At 35.1% G+C, this 10,886-nt stretch overlaps 2 protein-coding genes across 5 annotated transcripts; both read right to left on the bottom strand.

Annotated features, from left to right (window-relative positions):
- Window positions 1-1,503: 1,503 nt before the first annotated feature.
- On the bottom strand, window positions 1,504-3,747 carry LOC131661287 (uncharacterized). Of its 3 annotated transcripts, none has more exons than XM_058930764.1 (3): window positions 3,590-3,747; window positions 2,322-3,166; window positions 1,504-2,176 (listed from the first exon to the last, which is right to left on the bottom strand). In XM_058930764.1, exons 2-3 carry the CDS (start codon window positions 3,104-3,106, stop codon window positions 1,717-1,719), a joined length of 1,245 nt encoding a protein of 414 aa, XP_058786747.1. In that variant the 5' UTR covers window positions 3,107-3,166; window positions 3,590-3,747; the 3' UTR covers window positions 1,504-1,716. The 3 variants fall into 3 exon arrangements, with proteins under 3 accessions (XP_058786747.1, XP_058786748.1, XP_058786745.1); XM_058930765.1 differs by lacking the exon at window positions 3,590-3,747 and adding an exon at window positions 3,380-3,576; XM_058930762.1 differs by lacking the exon at window positions 3,590-3,747 and having other exon boundaries at window positions 2,322-3,370.
- Window positions 3,748-4,402: 655 nt separating this feature from the next.
- Window positions 4,403-7,530, bottom strand: LOC131661286 (uncharacterized). 2 transcript variants are annotated; one of them, XM_058930760.1, is made up of 8 exons: window positions 7,397-7,530; window positions 7,077-7,301; window positions 6,768-6,993; window positions 6,479-6,629; window positions 5,997-6,219; window positions 5,814-5,905; window positions 5,295-5,430; window positions 4,403-5,046 (listed from the first exon to the last, which is right to left on the bottom strand). In XM_058930760.1, the coding sequence occupies exons 1-8, from the start codon at window positions 7,441-7,443 to the stop codon at window positions 4,464-4,466; spliced, it is 1,683 nt and encodes a 560-aa protein (XP_058786743.1). In that variant the 5' UTR covers window positions 7,444-7,530; the 3' UTR covers window positions 4,403-4,463. The 2 variants fall into 2 exon arrangements, with proteins under 2 accessions (XP_058786743.1, XP_058786744.1); XM_058930761.1 differs by having other exon boundaries at window positions 6,768-6,990.
- Between the last annotated feature and the right edge of the window lie 3,356 nt (window positions 7,531-10,886).

Genomic DNA, 10,886 nt, shown 5'->3' with positions numbered 1-10,886 from the left:
CACCCTGACATATCATTTGCTGTTCAACAAGTAAGTCAATTCATGCACTCTCCTCGCCACCTACACTTGGCAGCAGTTCGACGTATAATTCGTTACTTGAAGGGAAGCTCTCATCGTGGTTTATTCTTTCCTACTGGAGTTCCTCCTAAATTGAGTGCTTATAGTGATGCCGATTGGGCAGGGTGCCCTGATACTCGACGATCTGTCACTGGTTGGTGCATGTTTCTTGGCTCTTCATTGATCTCATGGAAAAGTAAGAAACAAGCGAGAGTCTCTAAATCTTCTACTGAATCTGAGTATCGTGCCATGTCTGCGGCTTGTTCTGAAATAATTTGGCTCCGTGGTCTTTTGGCTGAACTTGGATTTCCTCAAATAGAGCCAACTTCACTTTATGCTGACAATACAAGTGCCATCCAAATTGTTGCGAATCCTGTTTTTCATGAACGCACCAAACATATTGAAGTTGATTGTCACTCAATCCGTGACGCTTATGATGACAGAATAATATCACTTCCTCATGTCAGTACTCAGTTGCAGATTGCAGATATTCTTACCAAGGTTGTTCCGCGTCCACGTCATCAGTTTCTTGTTAGCAAATTGATGCTCATTGACAAGCAGCATCAATTTGAGGGGGGTGTGAATAGGAATTAGTTTAAATGTATTTATTTAGTGTAATTACCGATATAGCCCTGTAACCTTTATATATACGAGAAATAATAATGAGAAAAGTATGAAGCCAAGAATTATTGACATGAGCATCACCTGAAATTCCATATTTTTTATTCCTTTTGATGCCAAAATATAAAAGAATGTTGCTTTGAAGTAAAATCTTGAATCAGAATGGAAGATTTTTTTGTAGGTTTTTACAAAATATGGTGTTATGATCATGAAAAATAGTATACATGCAAGGTGATAGCCAAATTCGTTTTTGCACTTGAATTTTTAGAGATTGTAATCCAGACTAGGTCCAAAGATTAAATTCCGAGCATATTTATTCCGAGCATATTTTTGGCAAAAAATATGACATCTCTTTAATTTAGTGATTTGGTGCATAGTTGACGCATGCGATTTTGAAATTCAGACAATACGAAGAATATTTTGCAATTTTTATAGGATGTGTAGTGAACAACACCCTAATGAAAAGGGGGTGGGCCATTTCGTGCATTCACGGAACTGAATAAAAACTGCCTGCGATGTTAATGGTTTAATGTTGAAAAGTTTCATATCATATAGTACATAATATAGTGGAATGGAAATAATTCAAAGTCTCTAAATTTGTAATTTTTATTTTTTCTTTCTAATTTTTTAGTCAAGTAGTCTAGAGGCAGAGAATTTCACTTTTAAAAGTGAATAAGTGAAATGACAAAGGTGAATAAATGAGATGTCGCAGGTTCAAAATCGTACCCTATATCTGATGTTCTTGCACAGTTACCAACTAAATTGGCTTAACAAAACATTTTATTTTTTCTTTCTGCACAAACTTGTTCTAACCAATTTCCCAAATACTGGAAAATTTTCAAAAGCATGACACATTCTTTGTACACAAATGTCATCTTTAAATATATACATGTAACAGGTCTCAACCAACGAGAAATATTTACAAATGATGGAAATGGAAACAATGGACAGCATCACATAACATATACATACTATTTTGAATCATATCATCACAACAGAATAACTCAAACAACCTTAGTCAGTGTCTCAATCAAGATGTCATTTTGAAGGAAACATCCATCCCATGGTCCAACCAAGAAGCAAACCTGCACTAACAAGACTTAAACCCACCGCAAACGCGACAACGCATTTTCTAATTCCATGTTTTCTGTTACTAATCTTTTTCTTTTCAGATCTGCAACGATTTTTCTTAAAGTGCTTTCCCCTTTGTGGAAAGAGATTTAGCAATGGCTGGTTTTTGTCTTTGAGTTGAAGGCAGAGGTTCTCAAGCTGCAGCATGTAGAACCACTGCTTGTATGCAAAGAGCTGAGAAGCCTGTTTGAAGAAAAGACTCACAATATGCTCCTTCTCGTTGTAGGCTTGTTGCGCTGCTTTCTCAGCCTCTCTTGCTCTTGTTTGAGAATGACACAATGCTTCTAACAGCTCGGTAATGCTGCTGTTCTCAGAATTTATTTGAAAATCTTTGTTGCTTGAACCGGTATCTTTGATCTGGCCAGAACTGAACGAATAGAGCAGCATGGTTGACAATAAGTTTAATTTAGCACAATCATGAAATTTCTACTAAACAGTATTAAAGTAATAAGACATGAATTCACGTGTTGAATAAATAAAAAATGTAAAGAATTTCAATGTAGTAGTACTACCTGAAGTGACTGTCTGAATCCTGAAAAGAGCAACCAGAATTAGGTGTTCCAGATGTATAACCATCTGCATTGGAAGAACAAGTCTCGGCTTTCTGGTTTATTGACGATGATTTTATCTTATCATGATCAACACCCTTTGAAAATCTCGGCCCAAAATGCTTAGGCTGAGGATGAGGGAGATCACAATTCTCCACATGCTCAAGTGACTTCTGAGCAACCAAAGAAGCCAATTCATCTTTTCCAGCATTGCGCCACCAAGGCCCAGGTTTCTCGTTTCCCATCAAACATGTTGTCGTTTTCTCAGAGACTGAGAAGTCAGAAACATCGCAATCCATAAAATGACCATCCGAAAACCCAAACTCCTTCTGATCTTTCTTCTTGGGACTACAACGTAAATCTTTATTCAACGAAGCCTCAATTTTCCGCATCCTGCTATCATTGTTTTTCATACATGTAGAAGATACATTCCACGGCTGATCTACCGATAAATTATCACTTCCAATATAAGAAAGAGCATCAAAGTCAATGATCGACTGATCTTCCCCATTCTTAACATTTCCATCGAGAAATTCCTCATAGAACGCACCAAACTCTTTAGTCTTGCAGGAATAATTTGCTTCACACTCCATATCACTCTTCACATGTAGCCACCATTTCATATCTGGTAGCTTATCAGAATTTAGTTTTCGGTGCTTGCAAACCGAATCGGCCTGAATTGGATGATTAATTAAATTGCTAGGTTCCCAATCAGATACTAATTTTTTCGGAATCCGGTAATCTGCCATTAGTTCTTGGTCTTAAAGTAATGACCTAACTTAAGAAGCAACTTTTAATAAACACAGCATCTGGTGAATCAGTAAAAAATTAATCAACTTAGTTATAACAGTAGATAAATTAAAACATGAATGCAAGATCAACATCATAATGAAAGTTGATAATTTGTGATACATGTGAATGAAAGGTACTAAAGATAGTAAAGAAGTTTGATATTTATGATAGAATAAATGACTAGAGAAGTCAACTTCCAGAATTTGTATTGTTATGAGCTTGACTCAGACCTAAAACTGCCAAATCAAAGGAGAAAAGAGTGTAGTGGCAGAAATCTCAATACATGTTTGGATTCACGTTGAGTTTTAAACAGAATCAAGGTGATTTCATGAAACCAATCCAAACATACACGAATTCTATAGATTCATGGAATGGATGAGAGAATATAAAAGCAAAGAAAGATAAAGGAGTAATAAGTGATTAAATTAAAGGTGACATACACGCAAAGACAGAGATGGAGAGAAAGATTCGCCTCGCTTAATTACGATGATGAGTCGTGGTTTGCACGGAAACATGTTAGAAAGATTCATATTCGTATATGAGAGATCCATGGACAATTTTGTTTGATGTCATGTCCTTGTCATATACTTTTGGAGTTACCGACTGTGTCTTGTCTCATTAAAGTAAAATAAATAAATTTTCTACATTAAATATATTAATTAATAAATTTTCATTTTGACAAATACTACTTTGATTAATTCATTACTTTCGGATTAATATAAAGCGGTAAGAAGAATTTGAAGTACATGGTCCCAGTTCATTTGGTAGCTCTCTGTAGAGCGCAGATTCGAATCTGCGATATCCCACATTTCATACAAATCGGTTATAATTGTGTTCGTTATATAAATAATGTTAAAATGTTAACTTTACAGGTACATAACTACAGTTATTTCCAGACAAAAAACTCAATGGATTGAATGGGACGCACCATATCATTTTTTTTTCAAATAACTAAATATTTACCCTACCTTGTGTGTTTAAATAGCAAAAATATCGTGTCATTTTTCTACTTAAAAATCAAAAGGTAAAACTAAAGAAAAACTCAAATCTAATATACTCTTATTTTTTTGTTCCAATAAAGAAAGAAAACAACTTAGATGAATACTGAATAGTACCTAAACGCTCCATTCAATTATTGCACGTCACTCTCGTACAAGCGACAATTTCAATTTACTTGCATGTATGTATTTATGAAGTCAAATACATCTCCAAAACGCAATGAATACAACTCTTAGAAGGGAGGGTGACACTCATAACAAAACTAATACTCATCTATTTCCAATATTGCAAACATTATAAACATATTATACCAATTTAGTGATGATCCATGTGCTTATGTTTCTTCCTAAGCACATATAGCCTTCTCTGCAGAAGAAGCTTTTCATCTTTTCTCCCTAACTTATCTAAATAGTATACAATTTTTTTCAAGGTAAGCAAAACTTGCTCGCTCTCATATCCGAATCCTTTCTCTTGGATACTCAGGATCCTTCTAACTAGCTCCAGTAAATCTCTGTCATCTTTACCAAGTCTGGTTTGAATAGAGACTAAGCAGTCCAAAGCCTCCCCGACAGGAAGAGAGTCTTCTCCAAATGCCTTTTCACGGATGCGCAAAACCTCTAGGGCGAGTTTCTCTGCTTCTTCGTCGTTTTTCAAATGGTATAGTGTGGCAGCAAGTTGCAACATAGGGAAGCTGATGGACTGATCATCGGTTCCCTTATGCTTTATCATGATTTGCAAACTTCTTCTCAGCAAATGCTCTGCCTCAGCGTGATTCTTTGACCGTGTGTGCGAAGTTGCGAGATTCATCATGTGTGTTGCTAAGCTAGGATGCTCCTTTCCTTTGTACTTCTCTGTGATCAATAGGCACTCCTCTAATATCTCTCTGCCTTCTTGTCCTCTTGAAGTAAAACAACAGAAACCACCAAACACAATAAATTTTTAGTCACATATGTATCAAGTTTCAATCAAATAGCTTAATATGTTCTTATTTCTTCAAATCTTAATCTTAGTGATACAGCAAAGTCATTACGTTTTCTAAAGATACAAACGGGACGGGTCGTAAAAATTACTTTTAGTTGTCTGACTTTATTCTTAAATGCCAAAAGTACTTCAATCATTTGATCCTACTAAGTTTATAAAGCTTACCTCCCAGAAGTATGGAGTAATTCAGCAAGATCTACCCTCATTTTCTCCAATATACTGTTGTCTGGTGACATGTAATTTGAATCCTGCATGACCTTCAGAGCACTTTTCAATAAATGAATTGCTTCACTTGACTTCCCTACAAAAATATATTGCACATCAATATTTCTTCCAATTCATGACTTGAGTCTCGATTGGGTAACCATGCGTGGATTCCATTTAAAGAGCGAACAAAAGCATGACTACTTTAAGTTTCATATATGGCTTAGCTTTTGGGGGAACAAACAGAAATACACAGAGAACATCAAGCTTCTACTATTTTGCATACCCAATCATACTTTTCTATCAACACCAAATAAACATCTCGTGTGCATTAACGTGTTTATTCCACCATTATTTTACATGGTACAAGATCCATTATACTTGAAAGAACTTCTAACCTACACTCATGGTAACTGTGCAATCGGTAAACAAATGGACACGGGAAGAAAAGACATTAGAAGAGTATGATTATGAAGTTACCTAGAGCACACTTTACTTGGGCTAGGGAACTCATAGCCATTCCAATTCGTCCATCATTTTCTCCGTATACTTTTGTGTAAATGCTTAGAACCCTATAAAAAACAACAAATACGAGTTAATATAGAAAAAAGCAGAACCAAAGCACAAAATATGGAAGGAGAAAACAAAATTAGGAAGTTTAACCTAGTAAAACGACTTTCAGCATCATTGACTCTTCCTTCTTTCAGTAAAAGATTGCCAAGACTAAGTAAAGGTACAACCAAATCCTTACTTTCAGCACCTTTATTTGATTCCAAAAGTGTGATTACATGTTGGTATATCTCTATTGCTTTTGTGGCTTTTCCAATTGAACCAAGAGCTTTTGCTATACCCAAATGGGGTGTGACAAGAATAGTGCTATCCTTACCTAAAAGAATAATCATATTGAGAATACCAGAATTTAAAAAATGGAACACAGCAATAGACAGATAATTTCCGCTAATGTATGGAAAACATTTAAAGTAGCTTATGATTTAGACTACATATGCCCAATTGAAAAATGCCGAGAAAATTCCACAAGTCTTTTAATCAAACAAATAACCAACACAAAATACCAGCAACCATTAACTGCAGGTAAATAATATATCAGATCAAGACTAACATAACTAACGGAAAAATGCCCTCACCGTAAATCTTTTCCACGATGCAGACAGCCCTTTGATACATGTCTAGAGACTCTTCAAACTTGTTCAATCTCGCATACATACTTCCCATATGCATAAGTATTGAACTTAGATGTGGTTCATCATCCTTTAAAGTATCAACAACTTCTTTCAACTGGACAATACAGAAAACACATAAATGCATTGATTACTATACTCATGCATGATACAGATTCTGAAACTTGAACTAATGGCACACCGGCCTAACAAGAAATCAAAATGACTGAAACGGACGGTGGAGGAAAAAAAATACCAAATTCAATAGATAACCAACAAATTTCAAGTCTCCAACAGCCATGTAACCGAGTGCAAGTATATCCAAGATAGCAGCTTCTTCTATTCCTTTAGTTCCTACACTAAGCCTCTCTTTCACCATTTCATAATTCGCATTAAGAAGATCTACGGCGTCATTTTTCTTCCCCATCTTGATCATTTTTTTTACTTCACCAAATAATTCTTCCAAATCTTTCTCAAAGCTGCTGAATATGTGAAATAAGGAACTTTCAGGGTCAATAGGCATTAAAATACAACCGACATAAATAATAGAAGAAAGTTGAATCACCTCTGATGGTCATTAGTAGGTGAATGGGCATCCCTATGTAGTGGTCCTGTCCCTCCAAGTTCCAATGACCTAGGGAAAGCTCTTGAAATGCAGAATCGAGACATGGTCCGAATAGGTATAACGTAAACGTTTTCATTGTAACTTTGTCTTTGATTACAACCCGAAAAACATGTTATTCTTTTGAACTCGTGCAGGGAAAGCACACGGGGAAGCTCTTTGCTTGTCCTAATTGTGGAACATATAACAAAGATGTTAACCAAGCCATTGCAAATGGTAAAATTGAGAAGTGAGAGTTTAAAAAAATCAAGAATTGAAGGTACCTGAATGCAGTGAAAGATGGAGAAGGAACACAAAGTGAAGTTTCCATAGCACATGTGTAAGAACACAGTTTCGAGCAAGAACAGAAGAGGATAGAGCGTGGCTTTGTGTTTTTTTGTTGTTTGAAAGCCGGTTTTATTTCTGGGCCTCCACTTTTTTTCTTCTTATTTCTGGGCCTCTCGCACATATTAATTTTAAAAATATTAAAAGCACTTCCCTTTTTAATAATACCACCTCCTATTAGTAAAATATAAACCACAAGACGAATCTGGTGTTTAGTACCGTACGAAATCAATAATATTTTGTTTGTTATACATACTAGAATGTTAAAAAGTTGAAATGTAAAAATGCAAAACATAGAACTCATACTTGAGGTCTAGTTCTTTGTAGCTAAATTATGCATTTAGTCCATATTAGTATATATTACTTTTATTTTAGTTTCTATAATATTTTTTTCAAGTTTCAATAATTTTTTAAAAAGTATTTTGTTTTTTTATTTAAAAATGCTGAGGTGACTTGTATTTATTCATGTGGCAACTTAAAATAATACTATAGACTATTCATTTGTTTAGATTTATTGAATAATTAATGTATTCAGTCAAATGTAATTAAAAAGTGAAATGTCTCTTATATAAAAAAAGAAGGTAATACTAACTTAAAAATGTCATATTTCATTGCATACACTCTAAATGGAATTAAAAAAATGGAGGATTGAATAAAATGAGATGAAATGTGTTTCGTCGTGTTCCATTCCATCCTACTTCCATCATTATTATCAAATTCAAACAATGAAATTTTATTATGTAACAATTCTTTTCATTCCATTTCATACCACTAATCTAAATATATTTAGATATGGCAAATTAATTCGGCCCCACCAAGACCCGGCCACCTCGCTCTAAATTAATCGGGAAAATTAGAATTAAATGGGGGCAGGTGCGAGAAAAACTCGATATTTAATTACGGGGGAGGTTTTTGTTCCTAAGGAGATAACTATTGGACACGATGTTGAAACAACAGGTCCAAGTTGATAAACCAGTATGACATCAAATTAACAGCAACAATAACAATGCAGCAAACAATAAAATACCACAACCGATTGGTAATTCAGTTCGGTGAAACAACATCTATGTCTAGAGGACACTCTATCCCAGAAAGGAAATTCATTACTTCGAATTAGTACAGTTAGTCTTATAGGAACAACATCCCCATAATGTTCAATGCCTTTTCCAAATCCTAGTAACCTTCTATTTAGGACTCCCCCTAAATACGAGGACCCCTCTCATTTTCTCTCAATCACTAATATCAAGTTATCAACTTAACCATTAACACAATGTTGAATTTACAACTCAACTAAGACAAACCAACAACTATGCCAAGTTACTGAAGCAATAGTGTGATATACACAAACAAGTTTAAACACTAATCCTTATGATAGATTAGAGTGGAATATAAGACTCAAAAATCCTAGCACAAAGAACTGAATCCTAGTGCTAAAAAATCATATCAAACATGAGAATTGAGTCCACTTAAATAGCAATGTGTTATAGACTTTTCTCCTTTGGTTAAATTTATCTATAATAATAGATGAATCTGTTGGATTTGATTTGCCCATAAAAATCTCCAACAAAATATATGATTTGTTATATTTTAAGTTCAAATTTAAATATCCATTTAACTCTGACTTAATGTTCAACAACCATCAAATAAATCACACAAACATTGCTAAACAATTTGCAATAAATCTGATTGAATCCCAATTAGAAATTTTGCACCTAGCAACTGTCAATAGGTTTAATGACTGCATTTATGATAATTACTAATCAGAATATTTGTGCATAAATGTATATTATACTGCACTATCTGATTTATTAGAATATAATTAGTAGTGTTAATTAGCATAATAAACTGCATAAATGTATATATGGCAGTTTCTGATTTATTAGGAAGAATAGCCCATTTATCTTGTAATTTAACGTGTATATATATGAGAATTCTCCCAAGGGAAGAATACACAGTTTTCACTCATAGAATCTGAGTTTGACATGGCATCAGAGCATGTCACGATCCAAAATCTAGTCTTTGTTCTCTAGTTTTGTCTTTCAGCTTCGAATTTCCCGGTCTTGTTCTTTTCCCCCTTTTTTTTTTTCCAATCAAGATTTCCATCTCGTGTTTCCAATGTTCTTCGATTCAATGTCAAAAGAAAAACAAGATGTTTTCATGGTTCGCCTTAATGGCAAAAACTATTCAGCTTGGGAATTCCAATTCTCTTTATATGTCAAAGGAAAAGATTTATGGGGTCATGTTGATGAAACAACTCCTGCCCCTAACAAAGACAAAGATAAGGTTGAACATGCTAAATGGGTGGTCAAAGACGCTCAAATCATGTCGTGGATCATTGGTTCGGTTGATCCCAACATTGTTCTGAACCTTCGACCATACAAGACTGCAGCAACAATGTGGGCTTACTTGAAGAAAATCTATAGTCAGAACAATGCAGCCCGAAGATTCCAACTTGAGCACGACATAGCTAATCTCAAACAGGAAAGTCTCTCTATATCTGATTTTTACTCTCAATTCATGAATCTTTGGGCTGAATACACTGATATAGTTTATTCAAATTTAAGTATCGAAGGCCTAAGTACAGTACAAACAGTTCACGACACTACTAAACGAGATCAGTTTCTTATGAAATTGAGATACGATTTTGAAGGTATCCGCTCAAATCTGATGCATAGAGATCCAGTACCCTCATTGGATGTGTGTCTCAATGATTTGTTACGTGAAGAACAGCGCTTGCTTACACAATCCATCATTGAAGAACAAAAATCATCTACTGTCCCAGTGGCATATACAGCACAAGGGAGGTCAAGAAACCATGATATGAGCAATATTCAATGCTTTTGTTGCAAGCGCTCTGGGCATTATGCCTCCAACTGTCCAAAAAAATTCTGCAATTACTGCAAAAAGGATGGGCATATTATAAAAGAATGTCCAACTAGGCCACCAAAGCGAAATGCAACAGCCTTCACAACTTCGGTTGATTCGTCTACTGCTGTCCAACAAAATGCGCATACTGCTGCCCAACAAAGTGTGCCTACTGCCGCCCAGACTTTGACCCCTGAAATGGTTCAGCAAATGATCATTTCAGCGTTCTCTGCTTTGGGATTCTCAGGTAAATCATCTTCACCTTGGTACTTTGATTCTGGGGCTTCAAACCACATGACCAACAAAGCTCAATTTCTTAATAATGTCACCAAATATTCTGGTAACCTCAAGATACATACTGCTGATGGAAATCAATTACCTATCACAGCAACCGGTGATATTTCTTCAACTTTAACCGATGTTTTTGTTTCTCCTGGTCTCACTAGTAATCTTATTTCTGTTGGTCAATTAGTTGACAATGATTGTCAAGTACAATTCTCAAAATCTGGTTGTCTTGTGCAGGATCAACACTCAGGGACGATAATTGCGAAGGGGCCTAAAGTT

This window comes from Vicia villosa, linkage group LG3, assembly GCF_029867415.1.
Source record: "Vicia villosa cultivar HV-30 ecotype Madison, WI linkage group LG3, Vvil1.0, whole genome shotgun sequence".
NCBI lineage: Eukaryota > Viridiplantae > Streptophyta > Magnoliopsida > Fabales > Fabaceae > Vicia > Vicia villosa.
Note: the sequence above shows the minus strand (reverse complement) of the source record. Positions and strands in the feature narration are given on the sequence as shown.

What these genes read in the sequence shown, in the direction of transcription:
- LOC131661287 (XM_058930764.1), bottom strand. Translation starts at nt 3,106, where the DNA reads ATGGCAGATTACCGGATTCCGAAAAAATTAGTATCTGATTGGGAACCT. An exon ending in GATTCAGACAGTCACTTCAG is followed by an intron (nt 2,177 to 2,321) that starts GTAGTACTACTA and finishes CTATTCGTTCAG; the next exon opens with TTCTGGCCAGATCAAAGATA.
- LOC131661286 (XM_058930760.1), bottom strand. Translation starts at nt 7,443, where the DNA reads ATGGAAACTTCACTTTGTGTTCCTTCTCCATCTTTCACTGCATTCAG. An exon ending in CCATCTTTCACTGCATTCAG is followed by an intron (nt 7,302 to 7,396) that starts GTACCTTCAATT and finishes TTCCACAATTAG; the next exon opens with GACAAGCAAAGAGCTTCCCC. An exon ending in GCTGAAAGTCGTTTTACTAG is followed by an intron (nt 5,906 to 5,996) that starts GTTAAACTTCCT and finishes TGTTTTTTATAG; the next exon opens with GGTTCTAAGCATTTACACAA.